Raw genomic sequence first — 21,006 nt, 5'->3', positions numbered from 1 at the left:
TATGAGGACATGGTTTATTTAATTAAAGGCATAGCTGATTTCAGGGTTTATTAGTGTCCACAAAGAGACAAGAACACAATAAATCAAGCCTGTTATAGAAGGAGATATCCTCAACCCCAACTATTCCCTGACAAAATCCTCTTTAAAAAAAAAAAAAAAGAAAAAAAAAAATTACAGGATATCTCCATCAAAAATACAAGGCATTCTGAAAGATGTATTTCATGCAGAATTTCAGAAATGGCAGACTGAATTTAGGGTTGAGACAGTTGCTTAGTGGTAAATTTTCCTGTGCAGTTGCTGTCAAAAGCTGGCTGTTATTTTGTATTTTTTTTTTTTTCTTTAGCTTTTCTATTGGAATGTTATATTATGGCCCAAAGGCGCAAGGCTGATGTCCTTGTGATCAGCATTGTAATGTACAAAACTACAGAAGCCACAGTTAAAAGATGAATACTGGACAATAGGGAAATCCACATTTACAATGCAGTGAGATACAAAGTACCCAAAAAAGAACATTCACACAAGACTGTGCACCTCAAGTCCATCCAAAATATAAGAATGTTAGATGTCCACAGCAACCAGAGCACAGACTTCTTGTTGAATGATTCTAAAATGGGGGGGGGGGGGGGGGATTAACAAAATGGGGCACAAAACTCCCATTAAAATCTTTTTTTTTTTTGTCAGGTTTTTTTTTCCCCGAATGATACTTCGACCTAAATCAACCTCTAAAGGTTCCTTTTATTTATTTATTCCTTTATTTTTTTAATACAATTTTAAATGCAACAAGAGAATCACAATCACACTGCAAATAGACACATCATTTAAAGTTTGTCTTTAATAAAATGTTCTCTACTCAAAAATAAAAACACGCTTTATTCTCATCATACAAGAGATTATGTCTTTCATATAACTTTCGCTGAACAAAAATGCCATTGCTTTTTAACCAGGATGTTGACTTTTTTTTTTAATAGATATTTCAGCATATCCAACACTAACCTCTAGCCCCAGACCATCTCTAACAAACAGTGACACCCCTGCAAGGTCTTGCAGAGATCCTTTGAAAGCCCTATTCAGTGCTATATCCTCTACTGAAAATCAGTTTAAAGAGTATTTTAGAACCATTCGGTTTCAAAACAATATTTGATTTTGAAAAAAAAAAAAAAGAGACTCCAAGAGCGTCCATGATAATGGGACCATTTTCCAGTACACAATCAATCACTCTAGCACTAGCAAAGCCAGGGCCCCTATAGAAATAGGGCTACACAACACTAACCTGAGGAAACCAACAATTTATGTTACAAGAACATTTCTGAATATAGCAATAGTCGGGCTAATTCTCTCTCAGAGACTATTTCTTAGTGCCAAACAACAAGAGCTATATCTGAAGCTAGCGCAACTTGTTTGTTTATAATTCTACAGTCCTATCAGAGAACTTTCTTCAGTCTAAGCACAGTCAGTGGCTATTTAGACTTCTCATTCAGTGGCTTATGAACTGATTGGAGAACGGTGGCTGTAAAGATGGTAAATTCAATGGCTGTGAGGCTGCTGTAGGAAAAAGGTCTTCCCTGGCTTGCGTCCCTTTCTGCTAACCAGCATTGCAGCTGGACCCGTTGCCTAGTTTCGATCTTCCCAACAGTGCCAACCATGATAGTGATGCTAACAATTCTTAAAACCAACAAAAAAAAAAAAGAGAAAACACAACAAAAGGGAAAAAGAGAAAACACAGACCAGGCACAAAGAGAGCTTAAAACTATTAAAAAAGCAGAACATGAACAAAAGAAGCTGTTATGCGTGTAAGCCAGAGTAAAGATTAGCTTAAAGAAACAAAGAGAAGAGAGAAGAGAGAGGGGGAGATACATTTATATTCAATGAACTCTCCCTGTTAGCAGTAAACTAATGAACATATTTACTGAATAATATTTCAGAGAGCTAAAACTGCTACAGAACAAGTCACAAAATACAGTATTGTTAATAATTGCAGTCTCTATTGCAGCTAATGATACTACATCCTACATCTATAGTCTAACCTCCAGCTCTGATACTGATCGAGCTATAAATGTTGCTATGAGCTTCATAATGGTTCGAATGTTAGAGGCAGCGCCCCCGAGACTTTCCCCGTCTCATTTTTCAAACACATCTTACAAATCAACAGACTGTACATGACAACACCATGATCCATGCCTGTGTCAAAGTTCTAAGATCCATGTGCTTAATATAGCAGCACACGTTTACACTGACTGCCTCCCTCTTCATTCATCCATTTTTTTCTTGTATTTTTTCATCTAAACACAAGTGACACGAATCCATCCTCCAAGAAAATGAATCCAGACTGAAAATAAAACTCAAAAGCAGTCCTTCTTTCCTTTTGTCCCTCATTCTACCACTTCTGCTCATCAATAAACATCCCTTTCTGACACACACAATCTCACATAAACACCTCCTTCATGTGTGGTGTGTCAGTCACACAGAGTGATATAAGCAGGTGGCATGAGGGAGTCAAATCCAGAGTCTTAAGTCAGGGAGTCCAGATGAGATGGGAGAATGGCCTTTTTTTGAACTCCCAGAGGAAGCGAGGTGGCAATCAGAGAGGAATTCTCTAAAAGTTTCCCTCTAGAGTCTGTGTTCTGAAGCGGCTACGTGCTGAGCAGCGTGGCAGGTCAGGTGCTTGCACGCCCTCGTTGCCATAGAGGCACAGGGAGAGAAACAGAGTGAGTGAGAGAGAAAGAGGAGAGGAGAGGGCTACACGTCCCTCGTCGGTTAGGCGAGCGGTTCGTCTTGAGCCTGTCGCTTCACATCGTTCGCCGTCTCCAGCCTCCGCACGCAGATAATGCCGGAAATTTCCGATTGGAGCTTGTGGTGTTTCACCTCTTCAGTTGAATCATGTTTCACACAAGTGCTTTTCCCCTGTGGACTCTCAGTGTGGCGGGTTCATGTTGCCGTGGCCGCGCTGCTGCTTCTGTTTCTGCTGCATCAGGAGCTGCTCCAGCGCAGATGGGCCAGGCTGCATCATAGAGCTTGACCAGATTGACTAAGTAAACAGCAAAAAAAAAAAAAAAAAAAAGTGAAGGAAATTAAGTGGAAAAAGAGAGGAAGTAGAAAACTGAGTAAAGATAAGCAATGTAGAGAGAAAAACCTCACTGAACATGTCCCTTAAACCAGGGGTTTTCAAACTGGGGACCCGCAGGGGGGCGGAAACATTTTGACACTATTTGACATTATAATCATTACTGTTGATTAATAATGATTATTTTATTGTATTGACAGCCATAGTAAGACACATATATAAATCACATAATTAAATTATGAAAGAAATAAGGGTTGTAATTCACTATTCTCTGTAAAGCTGCTTTGAAATAATATTTATTGTGTTATTGAATACTTTAAAAAATGTATATAGTGCTTTTCACAATAAATACATAAGTTACAATATTTTTTTTATTATTATTTTTTAATTAAATTGAAAATGTTTCTCTTCGGGTTTATACATCTAGCATTACTCCAATAGAAGATACACCATCAACTTAAGTAAATATTTTCCAGATAATATTTTAATAATTTCTTTTGGCTTTAGTATGACAATATAAAAGCCAATTATTCAATTTTGCAAACAAGAAATCTTTACAATATCATGTTTACTACTGTTGTCACACAGGGGGTCCCTCAAAGGGTATCATCAAATTTGGGGGTCCTTGGCATTAAAATGTTTGATCCCCTGCTTTACACTATGTCCTAACCAGCTACCAGCAAGTTTCCAGGAATTCAACAATTTTGAAAGAAGTCAAATTAATTAATTAATTTAAAAGAATTTAAACACTATGTGGAAAATCCCATGCTACCTTGAAACTGTCGAGGAGGACAGAGGAGGAATCTTCCATTGGCATGTCCTGAGCTGCCCAGCTGCTGGTTGGCACCCCCTGGTGCCAGCTGTTTGTCTCTGGCATGGTAGAGGATGAAGCAGAAGGCAAGTAGTCCAACCCAAAGCCACTTATACCTAAAAGCCAGTGAATTCATACCAATCATTTACATTTCCCAATACGATAAACCACTTAATGACTTACAAACTGCCACATGAGCAAGCACTCAAGCTAATTACTAGTATTACCAGTCTTCTCTGCCTTCCAGCGGTCAGGTCCTCTGCGGTCTCTGCTGTCGGGCGTCCCGATGGGGCCAAAGTTGGAGAAGGGTAGGGAGGCGTGGCTGTGGGTTGGAGGGGATGAGGGTAGGCTGCTGGGGTTGGAAGAGTGAGGTGACTGACTGGCTGGTGTCGAGTGATCTATCAAAACAAAAGACATCATATTTATGGACAGATCATTCATGAAGTATTCAAATACCTGAAAATTACACTGCTTGTTGAACAACTATAAAATAATGACTATGAATGAATTGTCAAAGCAAGCTGCCCAGTCACTCTAATGCTGTAACAAACCTGTATGACTTTCTTCCGTGGAACACAAAAAGAGATGTTAAGCAGAATGACAGCCTCTGTCACTATTCACTTTCAATACTTTCATCTTTTTTCCATGCAATGAAAGAGAAATGTGACCGAGGCTGTCATTTAGCCTAAAATAATTTTTTGTGTTCCCCGTAAGAAAAACTCAAATGGGTTTGGACATGAGTGTGAGTAAATGACAGAATTTACATTTTTGAGTGAACTGCCCCTTTAATGCTCAGAAACGACAGTAAAACAACCAAAAAATTATTCTGCTAAGATGGCGACGCGGATGGCTGCTTCTGTGTGGAGCTCTCCATATATCCAGATCTCATTTATATTCTTTAACATATCCTACCTCTTCTTCAATTCATAACATCACCTGCACATAACTGTGTATCTGTATATAAAATATTCTAACAACATTTTTGCGCTATTATATATTTCTCTCTTCTTTTTTTTTATTTTTTATCTGTTATATCTTTTTTTTATTACATTTTTTTTATGTCACTATATGTATATACGTTTAAATGTAAGTACATTGCATTCTCTTGCACTGGAAGCTTCTGTCACCATGACAAATTCCTTGTGTAAGCATACTTGGCAATAAAGCTCATTCTGATTCTGAAAAACAAATCATGATAAAGCACCTGAGCTAGCAGGCAGGGAAGGGGACCATGGAGTTCCTTCGAACAAGGAGTAGAGGGAGGGTTCCTGGTGCATCATGGGGGTATCTGGTTTAGAAGCAGGGGCCATATTTTTACCATAGGCCTCGCTAAAAATGCTGTTGTTCTGGTAGCTCTCCTGTAAACAAAAATAAACAGCAATTTAAATCTAATGCTATTTTTTTTAATCATACTTTTGGAAAACGAACCAGTCTGGCCATTCTCCATTGACCTCTTTAATCAACAAGGCATTTACGTCCACAGAACTGTTGCTCACTGGATGTTTTTTTTTTTTTTTTTTTTTATGGCATCATTGTGAGTGAACTTTAAAGACTTGTTTTGCGTGAAAATCCCAGGAGATCAGCAGTTACAAAAATACTCAAACCAGCCCGTCTGGTACCAACAATCATGCCACGGGTGAAACCATGGCGATCAAATTTTTCCCCATTCTGATGAAAAGTGGGAACAGGATCGGAACTTGGCGTTGCCCACATAACCGTGGCTCAATGTGTCTGATCATTTACATTTACTCATTTGGCAGACACTTTTATCCAAAACAACTTATAAAAGAGGAAGAATACAACATAAGCAATTCATCTTAAGGAGACAGTATTACAAAAAGTGCTGCATTACAATGTTTCAATTGCATCAGAAAAATACAACCCAAGACAGAGATTAGAGTAGAGCAACAATATAGTTCAAAATATTATGAATGTATGGTCAAGTGCTCATGGAAAAGATGTGTCTTCAGACGTTTTTTGAAGACAGAGAGAGAGTCTAACCATGGCTCTTTTACACAAAAATGTATAGAGATGTTAAACCAGAGCATTTTAATTCTTTTTTAGTGACTTCATGGTCTGCAAGTAAAAAAATAAAGCAACTGCTAGTCCCATAAAATACAAACTTGATGTTTTAAAGGAAAACACTGCCACCTGGTGACTTTTTTGATCCATAACATGAGGGAGCCCTAGTGTGTGTGCATGGGAGAGAAAGTGCATAGCAGCTTACCGGAATGGAAAAACGTGGGAGAAGAGAGGACTGACCAATCACATCAGTGCCACTGTCCAGCCTTGACTGATTCGGCAACTAAAGATGGAGAGAAGAACAAAAATGAGGAAAACCACTTTAGCCTTGTTCCAAAAGTGAAATCTCCCATCAAGAGATCAATCAGGTCATTTTTACACAGTATTGGCAAAATACTGTTTTTCGAATACCCATTTATTATTTATAACAAGTTATGTATGTATTAAGATATACATATAAAAGGCAACATTATTAATAAATAAAGGCCTTTATGAAAAATCAGCTCCTGCATGATGACATGATAGGAGGAGAACTACATACAAAGATGTTCCTTCCAGGAGCAGAGCTAAGAGGGCCAGCCAAAGCCTGGTAGAAATCATGAGGTTTAGTAAAGAGCAGCTCCTCCTCCTCCTCAAAGTCCGCCAGAGTCTTTAACAGGTCTGGGGGCAGAAGAGGGGAGCTCTTGTTGTCCTAATAAGAAACGAAGCACAAAGGGGAAGGAAGGAAAGAGAGAGAGAGAGAGAGAGAGAGAGAGAGAGAGAGAGGGATAAGAGATACAGGATGTAAGAAAATAGGAAGCCTGTCAGAGTAGCAGCCTCTGTAGATCACTTCTATCCATGGACAGTGATAAAGCACTACAACTGACTGTCTGAAATTTAAATCACAGAAGAATGAGTTCACTGACTTAAAAGGCTGTATTGCCTGAAACTTATAAAAAAAAAAATTCACCATCCTTCTGAACTTCTTTAACAAAATACAGTGGCTCCAAAACATTTGGGAATTCAAGTCACACTTAAGGAAATGACATTGCTTTAGAAATTAAACAAACCTAGTGATACCTGCAAACAAAAGACCTTTTCTCAGAACCAAGTTCACTTATGCATGAAGTCAGAGCCCTTCGAGTAGGTATATTGTTCAAATAATTAAGGATATGTTCCACAAAGTCTGGCAACCAATAAGTATCAAAAACCTTTTTGACAAGTCTGGCTCAAAGTGTTCGTGCTATATTTAATTTTAAAAATGAATTCCACTTGGTTTGATATTTTGTTATATAAGTTCCACCAGGATTTCGCAGAACTTCTCCTGATTATTGTGGCCCAAAATGAGTTTTAACTTTTTTTAGCTCAAACATTGCAATGCATTTTGCAGTGAAAACTCATAATCATTGTATACTTGTGTAATTTGTGTCAACGACAGTATAAGTGCGCTCCAAATGAACCGAGGACATCACCGACCAGCATCTCGGGCCCTTTATGGCAGCTTCTAAAGAGCACATGAAGGTTAAACGCTAGCTGTGATGTACGTGCCATTTAAACGTTTTGACAAGGCTCTCGATAGAGAACACTAAACGTTTCGTTTTCAATTCGTTCGCGGGCTCATACACGCAGGGTTAATGACATGTGGTGACACAGAGGACACGCTTCCTCCATTACTGTGAAGATTATACAATAGTGGCTGTGCAGTTGGACATCTCTCACCTCCTTCAAGATTTGAGCACTTGTTTTGCTGCAGCCAATATGGAGCAAAGCGATCAGATTACCTCAGATTTAAAGTTTGTGTCAAATTGCTGAAATTATAAAAATTGCAAGCTACCACAAATAATGCAGAAACTGGTTGAATTTGCAATCATTTGTAGGATTGCAAATTCCTGATGGGACTGTTATAATGCAAAGACACATACAATTAAGAATCCCAAAATGTTTAGGGGCCACCGTGCTTCACCATGACAGAGTTAGACAGTCAGAGGTGGAAACGTGAGAGAATAACAGATGAAAAATTAGAAAGCATGCACATGTCAGCAAGCGCCGAGATCAAGTTTCAAGAAAATCCAAAGGGGCTGTAAATGATCTCCAGCTTATGTCGAAAATCACGTTATATATGCAAGATATCTTACAGAGGCTAAACCTGTGTAAACAAAAGGCAAGCAAAGCGAAAACCCAACTGACTGAGAATGAATCTGAAAGCCTGTAATATGTACCCCAACTCTCAACATAGGGAAGGCTAAGAATGCTAACTTCATATTGCGGGCCTCTGGGCATGTTCTCCTGGTCGGGGCAGAAGATTCCAGGCTGTCGTTTGCCCATCCTGTCTCCCATTCCGGCTCTGCCCTCTACTCCCATGTGGTACGACGGCTCCCAGTAGAAATCCTGCACTTTCACCTCTGGAAACTTCATCTTCTTGTCCATGCTGGGTTGAGGGGGCTGCATGCTCATGGGGTGTTCAAAGAGCTTCATTGGGTCCTGGGTGGGCATGAAGAAAGGCTGTTTGACTGGTATCTGCATGGGCATTTTCTGCATGGCGGCCGGAGTTTGGTGCTGGCTCCACATTTGACCAGCTTGTTCAGGCACCTGCATGTAAGGCTGCAAACAACAGAAAGAAAGAGGGAGAGAGAGTATTCGACAAAGTCAGTAGAGGCACCCACTTTAAGTAGTCACCATGATAACTGGATCTGGTCAAGTAAACAGGAGAGCGCATACTGAAACTCAGCACCTCGAGTGAGTAAATTAGGCAAGACAAGGCAAACGAAAATTGGGATGGTTATGTTGTTCATAATACGCCATTTCAGAGCTCTACAGTAAGGATGGCCAAAAGTGATAGACCAGTTACTTTCCCAACAGAGCGCAACAGTCAGTTTCCGGAAGTAAAAAAATCCCATTAACTTTCCATAGACTAATTGATTTGTAACCATAACTTATAAACCTTTAAAGACCATGAGCTCCGATGTTGTTAATCCATGGTATATACATCTGTTGAACCCACCAGTCAGCGTTATTTCAACTTCATTTTTAAAAATTGTGTTTATTAGTGGGATTCCTGGTAAACAACTACATAATAGCAGTGGTACAGCGTGAAAGATCCACCAATCAGAGAACTGCGGCCAAGCAAGCCTGCGAAAAATGCTGGAAGAGACTGGCCACTTTCATGACGCCCTCTGAGTGATGCATTAGAGTCGGTCTTCCTTCAACCTCAAACTACTTATTTATTGGTATATATCAGGATATTCTGCAATAAACGTAAAATATATTGTTTCTATACTTCTAATAGGGCTGCACGATTACAGCAAAAATCATAATTGTCGATTATTGCCCTTGATATTGTAATCGCGATTATTAATGTCGATTAAAATAAAAACCATGTGGTTTTTCAGAGAAGCAGATTTCAATAGTGGATATGAGCTGTGCTCCAGTTTCTTTTAAACATCTTTTAAGCATTAAATATTGTAATAATGTTTGTTAATGTTAGGCCAAATAAAATTTATTTTAAATGGATATCTATGGTATAAAATTAAACTATTGCTAAATTACTGCTTAAATTATTAGTCCACGTACATTAAATAATATGACATATTCAATATTTAAACTTATTAACAGCCGATTTAAATTGACCAAGTTACTTACTGCGTTCAGAAAGCCCTTTGGTGGCGAGACAGGGGACCATTCATCCCGTTAGATCTTCAATGGTGATCTTGTTCATGTAAGATCATCGTTAGATCATTTCTGGCCTCAGTGGGTGCACTTTGGAAATTAAAAACAGTAATTTGCGAACGGAGTTTGTGCGATTCGTGAAAATGTTAAATCTACTAATACAAGCTGCATGGCAAATGGGTCTTATTAGAGCAGACATGATGATGGTGATTCCTGATAAATATGCTATTTATGCCATATTCTTTATGTTGGCTACACCTCCAAAACAAACATAGAACAGTTAAGCTGAATTACTTTACTGCTATTTTGTACAAATCAAATTCACATTGGCCTACTTATTAACATGACAAAACAAAACTGTTTTGTCATGTAACAAAACTGTTACATTTTTAATAAACTGTATACAGAAATCGAGCAACGTGACAAACTCTCCCATTACAATGACTGCTGTCACTCACTGCAGGTTTTCACTATTTGAGACCTGCATTTCAATGCAAGCTCAGTGATGCTCCGCACAAAGTTCTGCACTCTCGCGAACGCACTCATTAAAAACAAAGCTGTCTAATCAACATAATAAATCATTTACACCGCATCTATGCCTTGATTAGAACAGGAGCATTTTAGTTTTGTCGTGTTGCTTATTTGCAGTGCATTTAACATCTATGTTCAAAGCGAGTGGTGCAATATGCAATGAATCCAAATATTGTTCTACAGCTTCTTTCCAAGTGTCAGGTGATGTTTCTTCAGAATTAATTTTCGTGTGCCACCACAAACAGAGGTGGGACATAAAGTATGCATCTGGGCATTCAGACGGTTTACAACTTGCGTATTAGGATCAGTTGTCATTACAGATAGGATGGAGGACTAATTTAAGCGGCTCTGATTGACCATTGCCGTTTCATTGCTCAACGGACATGTTAGTTATTGGTTAGAATACTCAACCGCTGCAAAACACGTTGTAAATAGAAACCATTGACGCAACAGGAGCAGACTTAAACTGAATGTTGTAATCGTCAGTTTTCACGATTACATAATCGTGGCAGCCGTAAACGTGATTAGTTTTTCGATTAATTGTGCAGCCCTAACTTCTAATCAACAACCTAAAATCAATAGTTTTATATTTCCATCGGTTTTTATTCGATTACATCATTCGCAGTAGAGGTGATTGATCATGGGATTGTAATTCATGCCCTTGAGACAAATGGTAAGTACACAGTGTTGTACCTTTCTCTTTTTATCCGATTTTCAAATACTTTTTTGCTTCAAATCAAAGTTTGTAATGTTGTGATTCACCTCGGAGCTGGTTGGTTTGGTTCATAGTTTAGAACACTTTAATGAAGGATTTTTAGAAAAGACAATGGGAAAAATATTTCCAGAAACAACGGACAAGGTGGGCGGACATGATTGTGCCTATTGGGCCAGTGCTGTTTGTCACATATTGTTTTATTTTCTTTCCTAAGATGGAAATACATGCATTTTAACAGGAAAATAAGTGTATGTATGTATGTATGTATATATATACACTATATTGCCAAAAGTATTCGCTCACCCATCCAAATAATTGAATTCAGGTGTTCCAATCACTTCCATGGCCACAGGTGTATAAAATGAAGCACCTAGGCATGCAGACTGCTTCTACAAACATTTGTGAAAGAATGGGCCGCTCTCAGGAGCTCAGTGAATTCCAGCGTGGTACTGTGATAGGATGCCACCTGTGCAACAAGTCCAGTCGTGAAATTTCCTCGCTACTAAATATTCCACAGTCAACTGTCAGTGGTATTATAACAAAGTGGAAGTGATTGGGAATGACAGCAACTCAGCCACGAAGTGGTAGGCCACGTAAAATGACAGAGCGGGGTCAGCGGATGCTGAGGCGCATAGTGCGCAGAGGTCGTCAACTTCCTGCAGAGTCAATCGCTACAGACCTCCAAAGTTCATGTGGCCTTCAGATTAGCTCAAGAACAGTGCGTAGAGAGCTTCATGGAATGAGTTTCCATGGCCGAGCAGCTGCATCCAAGCCATACATCACCAAGTGCAATGCAAAGCGTCGGATGCAGTGGTGTAAAGCACGCCGCCACTGGACTCTAGAGCAGTGGAGACGCGTTCTCTGGAGTGACGAATCACGCTTCTCCATCTGGCAATCTGATGGACGAGTCTGGGTTTGGCGGTTTGCAGGAGAATGGTACTTGTCTGACTGCATTGTGCCAACTGTGAAATTTGGTGGAGGGGGGATTATGGTGTGGGGTTGTTTTTCAGGAGCTGGGCTTGGCCCCTTAGTTCCAGTGAAAGGAACTCTGAATGCTTCAGCATACCAAGAGATTTTGGACAATTCCATGCTCCCAACTTTGTGGGAACAGTTTGGGGATGGCCCCTTCCTGTTCCAACATGACTGCGCACCAGTGCACAAAGCAAGGTCCATAAAGACATGGATGAGCGAGTTTGGTGTGGAAGAACTTGACCGGCCTGCACAGAGTCCTGACCTCTACCCGATAGAGCACCTTTGGGATAAATTAGAGCGAAGACTGCGAGCCCTCTTAAGTTACATATTTGAATTAATTTTACACTAAAATTGCTTTGACACTACACTCAAAGCACTTTTAAATAGAGAACAGGGGACTCTCCTCAGCCACCACCAGTATACTGCATCTTAATATGATTATTCAAGTGTTTTAGCTACTATTAATGGTTGAATTGTACTAGAATTTTCAAGAGGTTAAAATCATGATATGGCTGATACGAGTTCAACAGAAGACTTTATTATTTTTATACAATATTGCCCAACCTCAGTTGCTACAATAGCATGTCTATTAAGCGTGTGCAGCGAAGCCATTATATCTGTTACTATGACAAAATTATCTGTATCTGTGTTCGGATAGAACCGAATGTGGGCGTGGCTTAAACCGGAAGTGCGTCAAACTAATTTTAAAATGTAACTCTTACATAGGCTATAGCTTCTATATATAAAGTACGCCTTGGATAGGCCTATTTAAATATTATTATTAATAATTATTATTATTACATTATTATTATTATTGATATATTCGTAATTTGTTTCTCACCAGATAAAGCTGAATATGTAGGCTACATAAACTGTGGAATATGTTGATAACTGTGTTTTCTCCTGGTATTTAGGACATTAATATCTGCTGAAACAGAATTTTCGTTTGTCTGTGCAGTGTGCACGTATAACAACGTTATTCTGTAGCCACGAGGTATGAAGCAATTGTAAAATGTAAAGTACACATTTTGCAGTGAATATTAAATACAAATACGAATATTAAGAGAAATGAGAATAAATTAATATAGCCTAAAAAATAAAATCATTGTAAATATCTATCAGAATGTTTTATGATACATTCGAGGCTGAACTGTGTGTTCACATACTTTTGTGGAGGACATAATTATTTAGTTAAATTACATGTGCAGAATTAGTGAAATGTAGTGGAATACACTGAAAGATCAAGCCTCTATATATTTCTAGAATTTCTTTTTTTTTTTTTTTTTTTTTTGCAATCCTCCGTGTGCAGGAATATTCTGAATAGATTTACACTATGAAGTATTTAAACCTCTATGGAGCATTTAAACATTTTTGGAATAAAGGATTAACCAGATAATTACCTTAATCGGTAATGTGTATATAAATTTGATCAACTTACATTCGAGCTCTGCTATAAAATCATCACTTCTCTGGTCAGGAATTCAACAGCGCTCAGGCTGATTAATAAATCCTTACGTGTGAATTGTGTGAATCATTTGGAGTTAATGTGTTACAGATCAGACATTTCAAACAGACTTTTCAAGAAGTGGAAAATGTGTATGATATAGTTAATACTCGAGTCTTGACAAGCTTAGATTTCTAAGACGCACACAATTAACGAAGACTGTCTGCAAACAGAGTCGAGAATGCAGCTGTCCGATCTGAACTTGAAATCACATTGTGCGCATTTTCATTCATAAGGTTTACACTGTAGTAATATTGATTTCACAGACTCATCATTGCTTTGTAATTTTCTATATGTTTACTTAAAATATCACTTTATACCTGTACTCGTTGGATGATCATTCTTCCGAATATTTTTCCTATTACTCGGATGAATTCATTATTCATTTTGAAGTCATTATTCGTGCCTTTCCAAATAAGGTATTCAGCTTTGGGCACATCCGTAATGTCTATGCAATGCACACAATAACACCGTAAACTAAAAACATAAAACGAGGATTCAATAATGATGGGGATAAAATATACTTTATTAAACGTAAAAATAATAAGCTTAAATATGCAATATAACAATTACAAGAAGTCAATTTCAGAAGTCATACATATTAAACGTCACAGTAACTTCACCGGACAACATAGATATATCGCGATCGGTTAACACACGAGTAATGTTCGATTCATAAAAGCATGACAAGCAATTTTAGCTTCAACAACCCTACCAGAAAACATATCCAAGCATTATAGCAGGTAAATAACTTCAAGCGGATAACAGATAAACATCTGTCTAGAATGCAACAATGCTGTCCTGAGTGTTACTGAACTGAGTTGAACAGTGTAGTTAGTTTCTCCAGCCAGAACATGAGACAGCCGGTACTTCTTTCCTGTGTCTGCGGACATGACGTAATGATGCAAAGATGAACGTCATAAGCCAGCGATTTCGCGCAAAATCGAACCCGACAGCTCAAAAAACAAATGATTTTTATAGTCTTAACATAGTGAATTGGGGTAAGGTGAGGACATTGTTTTGAACATTGATTGTATATGTACTCAATCAATAATGGCAATTTGTTCATTTTTTACCAAAAATAATCGTACATAGTGCATAGTTTAATCGTGATTGAGTACAAAAAATGATGCGATTAATTGCAATTAAAAATGTAATCAACCAACAGCACTAGTTACATTTTCATTTGCAAAGAAAACTTGTAATAAATAATAATAATAAATATAGCTGCAAGCAGCAATTATCGGGATTCAAGCACCGTAGGGCGTTTAAGCCCATGTTCTGAACTGTATTTGGCATTTCTCAAACATTATGCAACAAAGACAATGCACAAATTGCATACAAAATGTCAACTTAATCGGAAAAGCGGTAACGTTGTTACATCCACTTTAAATTTTCTCATTGTTATAGTGCCACCAAGTGGCCGAGCCCCATTTCTTTGTAGGTATGTCCTCAGAATGAGCCCTTACATAAGTGTGCCAGATTTCGTGACAATATCTCATTCCGTTTAAGAGTTATAGCTATTTAAGTAACAGTGGCTAATTCAACTACATATATTTTGCATGCCGTTGACACGTAAAATCGAAAGTTCAATTTTTTTTTTTTATAATTATTCATATAGACTCCAGAGAATCTTGTGGCACTTGTTTCGTTGGGATTGAGCGAAAAACCTAGGACTAGTTCGCAAAAGTAGGTTTTTAATGTAATCTCAAATATTTAATAAACGGTTTGATGGACACCATTGGTTCTTGAGGCAAAGTTGTTCAGAAAGAGAAGAGCTATAATATGATATGAATTACTTGTGTTTTTTAAAACAATGCATTATATACAACCATTAACATGCACAAAAATCATGATAGTGCCACCCAGTGGCAGATTTAAAACTTTAAACAGACCTCTTAGGCCAAGAGTCAAATAGGTCCACCGAGTTTCATTCCGATCGACCTTTGTTAGCCTTGTCTATTAGCTGCTGAAAGCTGATTTGCCGATGGTGGCCATGTTTTTAAACATACACAAATGTCCTTACAGACGTTGATGTCACCTGAGACAAAGTCACTGCATGCAAAGTGTGAAGTCAATCGGACCAGCAGTTCCATAGTTACAGCCACTTTCATGTTTTTCCCTGTTATAGCACCACCAAGTGGCAAAACTGCGCAGATTTTTTTGTGCATCCTCAGATAGAGCCCATACATAAGTATGTCAAGTTTAGTGAAGATATCTCATTTCTTTCAAGAGTTATAGCCATTGGGCCTAGGTAGCTCAGTGGTAAAAGACGCTGGCTACCAACCCTGAAGTTCGCTAGTTCGAATCCCAGGGTGTGCTGAGTGACTCCAGCCAGGTCTCCTAAGCAAACAAATTGGCCCGGTTGCTAGGGAGGGTAGAGTCACATGGGGTAACAGGAGTTATAGCCATTTACGTCAAATTGGCCATGCTTACTTCCAGTGTTTTCGCGTATAGTAGCTAACGTGAATCGAAAGTTTAAACTTTTTTAATAATTATTGATATTGACACTCCGGAGAATCCTATGGTATTGGTTTGGTCCCGATCGGATGAACGGCCTAGGACTAGTTCGCAAAAGTTGCAAAAAATCCAAAATGGTGGAAAATTTTTCATGGCGGAAATTAAATTGGAGACATACATTTTGTTCATCTTGAGATTCCACAGATTCACTACAGATTCCATTGATATAAGGCACTTGAGTCTGTGACAAACGGTTAAAAAGTTATGGCCATTTTTCACTATATTTCACATTTTGTTCACTATAACGCCACTGTCTGGCTGATTGTGCCCGAGTAGCGACAGGGAGCACTTCGTGCTTGAACCCCTAATGTTGCTAAGAAAAAAATGTAATTTATCCGACTGGGCCAACAGTAAAATATTGTTGAGCAAACACATTACCTGCTGCATGCCGTGATGATGGGGTGGACTCTTGCTGAGCTGAGAGCTCTGTTTAGTTGGCGACTGCTGCTGCTGTTGTTGTTGCTGCTGCTGCTGTACTTGGAGCTGCACAGACTGTTGCAAGGCCTGCTGAGATGGCTGTGGAGGGGGAGGCTGTGTCTGCTGAGGTTGGGGAGGGCCTTGGTTTAGGGCTCCTGGGCCCGAGGGCCTCTGCTGGCTGTAAGGAATGTGTGAGGGTTTTCCGGTCTGCACTTGATTGGCAGACTGAGGGTGGGAGGCCTGGAGGAAGGGTGCAGGTACGGATACACCTGTGGGGAAGGTAAAGCCTGGGCTCATGGAGAACGCCACAGGAGGAGGGATCACATATGCAGGTGGGGGGAAACCTGGAGGAGGAAAACACAGAAATAAGAGGATAGAATGGTAATCGCCATAAAACAAAAAGACCTGAAAATGCGGAGAGCAGCAGCCCGGACGTTACCCCTTATTGATCAGATATGGTGAGTTTAAGTAAAAATGCTCAACTCTTTGGTGTTCTGTAATTTTTCAGGAGTAAATATTATCCAAACTGCTGCTAAAGTTGTTTTAGTATTAATCCTCTCTAGATTTATGCTTTAAAACAAGAATAAATTATTTGCCAATGGGTAAAGAAAATTTTAATTCTCAAGTATGAATCCATGTATTTAATAGATTTAAAATTATATTTTTGATGCAGCACAAATGGAAGATTTGGCTTTGAGCCATCATGTGCATAAACTTATTACATAAAATTATAAGAAAGCATTTGCCACCCAATGGGAAAAACAAGGAAAATAAGAATTGTCTATACAGACCTTGAGATAATAATGCCTCTAGTATGAGTCTAGTATGTATGAGTGTGTGAGAATGTTTACCTGGTCTGCTGGGCAGAGGGGGAAAAGCTCCTGGGTGGTGTATGGGGATAAACTGAGAAGAGCATGTGGTTTGCGTCTGTGTGACCGGAGTCTTCCTCGCTTCAGAAACTGGAGTCTTCCTTATCTCATTTTGAGTCTTCACCTTAATTCAAAAAAGACAGTGGAGTTTAAATGCTCACACATCTGTACTACAGCGAATTTAGATATAAATTCCTGCGATTCTCTCTAACCTGTTTCCCAGCATCTATTGCTTTATCATGACTGTTCTTCTTCACCTCACTCTTCCTCTTTCCTTCTTTCTTCTGTTCACTTTTCCCTTGTATTCCATTTCCTTTATTAAATCCAGCTCTGTCCTTCCCTGCATCTCTCTGGTGCTGGTTTCGGTTCTGTTCTCTGCTCTGCTCACGAGGTTTGATATTCTCTTTGAAGGTGACCACAGGCCTCTCGCTGCCATCCAGTCCGCTGTTCTGGTTCTTTCCAACTGATAGGACAGATTTCAGGCCCTGGGTGCTGTCGTTAGGTGTTTGCTCACCATTAGATGACTCCTGAAGGACAGGTGTGTCCTTTTCTTGTGGCTCTTCTACCACCATCTCAGGGATATCAGTAATGAAAAGCACAAGCCCATCACTAATGCGACATTGGATCAACCTGGAGAAGCAAAATCAAATTTCAGTAAAAGCAAAACATCTTCCTGGGTGAACTGCAAGCAACTGAGTGAATTTTGAGTAAATATTGGGTAAAATAATAATAATATATATATATATATATATATATATATATATATATATATATATATATATATATATATATGTGTGTGTGTGCATTATAATGGCCATTGGTGACCCTGCTCTTTAGATATTCGTACTGGTCATTCACAAAAACCATATCGGTCAAACCACTAGTTACAACGTCGACAAACGTTCCTGAATGACTTCAAGGTGATGAGGGTAATTTCTATGCCCTAAACTCACGCTGCTCAGATGTGCATGAATGTGCTGCTCTTTCTTCTGCAGAACACAAAGATTTGTAGATGAATATCTCAGCTCTGTAGGTCCACACAATGCAAATGAATGGGGGCCAAAACTTTGTAGCTCCAAAAAACACAAAGGCAGCAAAATACTAAAATCCCTAAGACTCCAGTGGTTAAATCAAAGTCTTCTGAAGTGATTCCAGTGTTTTAATCCATATCTTCTGAAGCCTTTCAATCGGTTTTGGGTGAGAACAAAAACCTAACTCCTTTTTTACAATAAATGTTGATCTCAGCAATTACACTTCCTAGCATGATCTAGCGCTCTGCACATGCGTCAAGCACTACGAAGTTTATTTGACTTTGAAATCATGATCGTGCCTAGAGACAACAATGGCAAGACGTACAGTGAAAAAGGAGATATGTTTGGTCTGTTCTCACCCAAAACCGATTGAATGGCTTCAAAAGACATGGATTAAAACAATGGAGTTTTGGTCACCATTCACTTGCAGTGTATGGCCATAAAAATATGAGATGTTCTTAAATCTTTGTTTGTGGTCTGCAGAAGAAAGAAAGTCATACACATCTGGGATGGCATGAGGGTGAATAAATGGTGTAAGAATTTTCATTTTTTGGTGAGCTGTTCCTTTAAGGAAACTGTAATTGCGAAACTGAAAGAAAGATGACAAGAGCCGTAAGATAAGAATATGAAAGTAAAACAAAGACTCACCGCGGTTGGTTGTCAGCCACCAACTTGCCCAGGCTGATGAGTCTCTGGTGTCTGGCATGAACTAATAGGCTCTCTTTGCCAACCACGATACCCTGGTGCCCTTTAGAGAAGTCTAGCATCCTAGAACAACATTGCATGACAGCCTTGAACAACCAACTATAGCTTAAACAGTCAATTAAGATAAACAAAAGTTAAAAACCCAATGATATAGCAACAATTTTATCATGAGAGGTTACCGTAAAGCAGGCCGGAGGGCCAAAAAGCCTTGCAGCTCAAATTCCTCAGGAAGTGGAATCACTGTGAAACATATCGAAAACCATGTCCATTGTCTTTCAAATATTTCGCATAGAGTAATTAAACTAAAATGTATTTTTATAAGGAAAAGCAAGCTTGAGATGCAGCATTTACTACCTGAGGCATTTGACACATCCTCCTCTTTGGGCTGAAAGCTGTTCAAAATGGACACCAGCCATGGCCAGATGCTGTGAAATACCAAAGATGTGTCATTTTTAACAAATCAAAATTAAGACTCAGGCAGTCTGAAGTGTTATAATGGGGGAAATGTTTTTTACACTAATAGTGTAGCGCTAAAAGGCTTGTGCTTTTACATGTTCAGTTTTTGATAGCAAATTAATTTTTCGGTAAGTTTTGTTTATATATCATAGATCATTGTTCTGGAAACTGGTGTATGAAAGAGCCCTATGTCTTTTTCTGTCTGCCTCTCAGCAATTTATATTCAATGGATTGTGGTACGCTAATTGTTGCTGGGCTTATGCAAATCATAAATGAGGTTAAATCAGCCTTTTTATATATAACTTTTAACATTATTTTTAGAAGCAACATTTTAGAAAATGGTCCACTAGTAATAGGTTACCTTTCAAATCCGAGCACTCTGACAGTGCAAACTCTGACAATGCTATTTTAATAAAACCAACTTCATACCGATAAAATGTTAAATTTTGGTATACCACTTAGCACTATTGTGGAGGAAAATGTAGGAAGCCTTTCTTACTACTGTCGCTTGTCCACAGCACTTTCATTAAACACACTGGGTCGAAGCCTCAACCAGTCCAGGGACACTTTGATGGCAGGAAGAGGGCACTCCCCCATGATCTCCTCACGGTTCTTATTGAGTAATGCTCGGCTTAACATCACACCCAGGAAAGACACTAGAGGAAGAAACAACTACATTATTAAACGGTCACAAACTATACCTACTTTTCCTTTTGGGAGGATTTATCCTCATTCTTTTATCATTTAAATATTACAAAATTACAACAACAAAAAAAGTCGCCGTTTGGACTGAAATAAGCAGATACTTAAGAGCCTACGATTGGATCATTATTGCAGGGATTAATGTTAATCAGCTGGCAACAATTATTTTAACCCTAACTGATGCAGTGTGTAGCTTCTCATTTCTTAAACAACCAAGTGAGATGATGTATCCCATGGTCATGGAAAAGATGTTACAGTGTTTCAGAAGGGGCAAATTATTGGCCTGCATCAAGCAAAGAAAACAACTAAGAAGATTGCTGAAATCACTGGAATTGGCTTAAGAACTGTCCAATGCATTATTAAAACCTAGAAGGATAGTGGTGAACCATCAGCTCAGAGATCACTAAAACGCTTGAAGTCGCATAGTGTAAAAAAAATAAAAAAAATAAAAATCAACAGTAGAACTCATGGCTATGGTTAATAGTGAAAGTAAGAGCATTACAGGATTGGGACTAACAGCTGTGTGGCCACAAGAAAGCCACTTGTTAGTGAGGCTAATCGGAAAAAACAACTTCAATTTGCTAGGGAGCATAAAGATTGGACTGTGGAGCTATGGAAAAAGGTCATGTGGTCTGATGAGTTCAGATTTACCCTATTCCAAATCACAGGCACATGAAGTGATGCACCCGTTATGCATAGTGCCCACTGTACAAGCCTCTGGAGGCAGTGTTATGTGTTACGATCTAGGGTTGCTTCAGTTGGTCAGGTCCAGGCTCAGCAACATTATGCAGCAATAAATTGAAGTCAGCTGACTACCTGAATCAGCCATGTGATCAGCCAAGGACAAAAAAGAAAGAAGGAAGGCCGCAACCCACCCACCCCTGCGCCACACACACACCTTATATTATATGAGGTCACACAGAGGAGGAATTGACCTTGGACATTCGCTGTGAGGAGCTGCAACAATAGAATTTTCTGTGGGTGCTCTCTCAATGCACATGTTTTGCTGTTGGATTCTCCATTTTTTTATGTTTTGGATGCTCCA

At 38.9% G+C, this 21,006-nt stretch overlaps 1 protein-coding gene across 2 annotated transcripts in view; it reads right to left on the bottom strand.

Annotated features, from left to right (window-relative positions):
• Window positions 1–21,006, bottom strand: part of LOC127442216 (nonsense-mediated mRNA decay factor SMG7) — a 35,843-nt gene continuing 14,837 nt past the window's right edge. The window contains exons 10-23 of one of the 2 annotated variants that reach the window (XM_051700078.1): window positions 19,759–19,915; window positions 19,158–19,228; window positions 18,983–19,043; window positions 18,747–18,866; window positions 17,280–17,697; window positions 17,050–17,191; window positions 16,160–16,542; window positions 8,130–8,474; window positions 6,436–6,585; window positions 6,100–6,177; window positions 5,077–5,230; window positions 4,100–4,270; window positions 3,834–3,988; window positions 1–3,025 (exon numbers count right to left, since the gene is read on the bottom strand). In XM_051700078.1, coding sequence (XP_051556038.1) covers window positions 2,912–3,025; window positions 3,834–3,988; window positions 4,100–4,270; window positions 5,077–5,230; window positions 6,100–6,177; window positions 6,436–6,585; window positions 8,130–8,474; window positions 16,160–16,542; window positions 17,050–17,191; window positions 17,280–17,697; window positions 18,747–18,866; window positions 18,983–19,043; window positions 19,158–19,228; window positions 19,759–19,915 — 2,519 coding nt within the window. In that variant the 3' untranslated portion in view covers window positions 1–2,911. The remainder of the gene's footprint in view (window positions 3,026–3,833; window positions 3,989–4,099; window positions 4,271–5,076; window positions 5,231–6,099; window positions 6,178–6,435; window positions 6,586–8,129; window positions 8,475–16,159; window positions 16,543–17,049; window positions 17,192–17,279; window positions 17,698–18,746; window positions 18,867–18,982; window positions 19,044–19,157; window positions 19,229–19,758; window positions 19,916–21,006) is intronic. The other variant, XM_051700081.1, reaches the window with a different exon arrangement.

Source organism: Myxocyprinus asiaticus, chromosome 6 (genome assembly GCF_019703515.2).
Source record: "Myxocyprinus asiaticus isolate MX2 ecotype Aquarium Trade chromosome 6, UBuf_Myxa_2, whole genome shotgun sequence".
Taxonomy (NCBI): domain Eukaryota; kingdom Metazoa; phylum Chordata; class Actinopteri; order Cypriniformes; family Catostomidae; genus Myxocyprinus; species Myxocyprinus asiaticus.
Note: the sequence above shows the minus strand (reverse complement) of the source record. Positions and strands in the feature narration are given on the sequence as shown.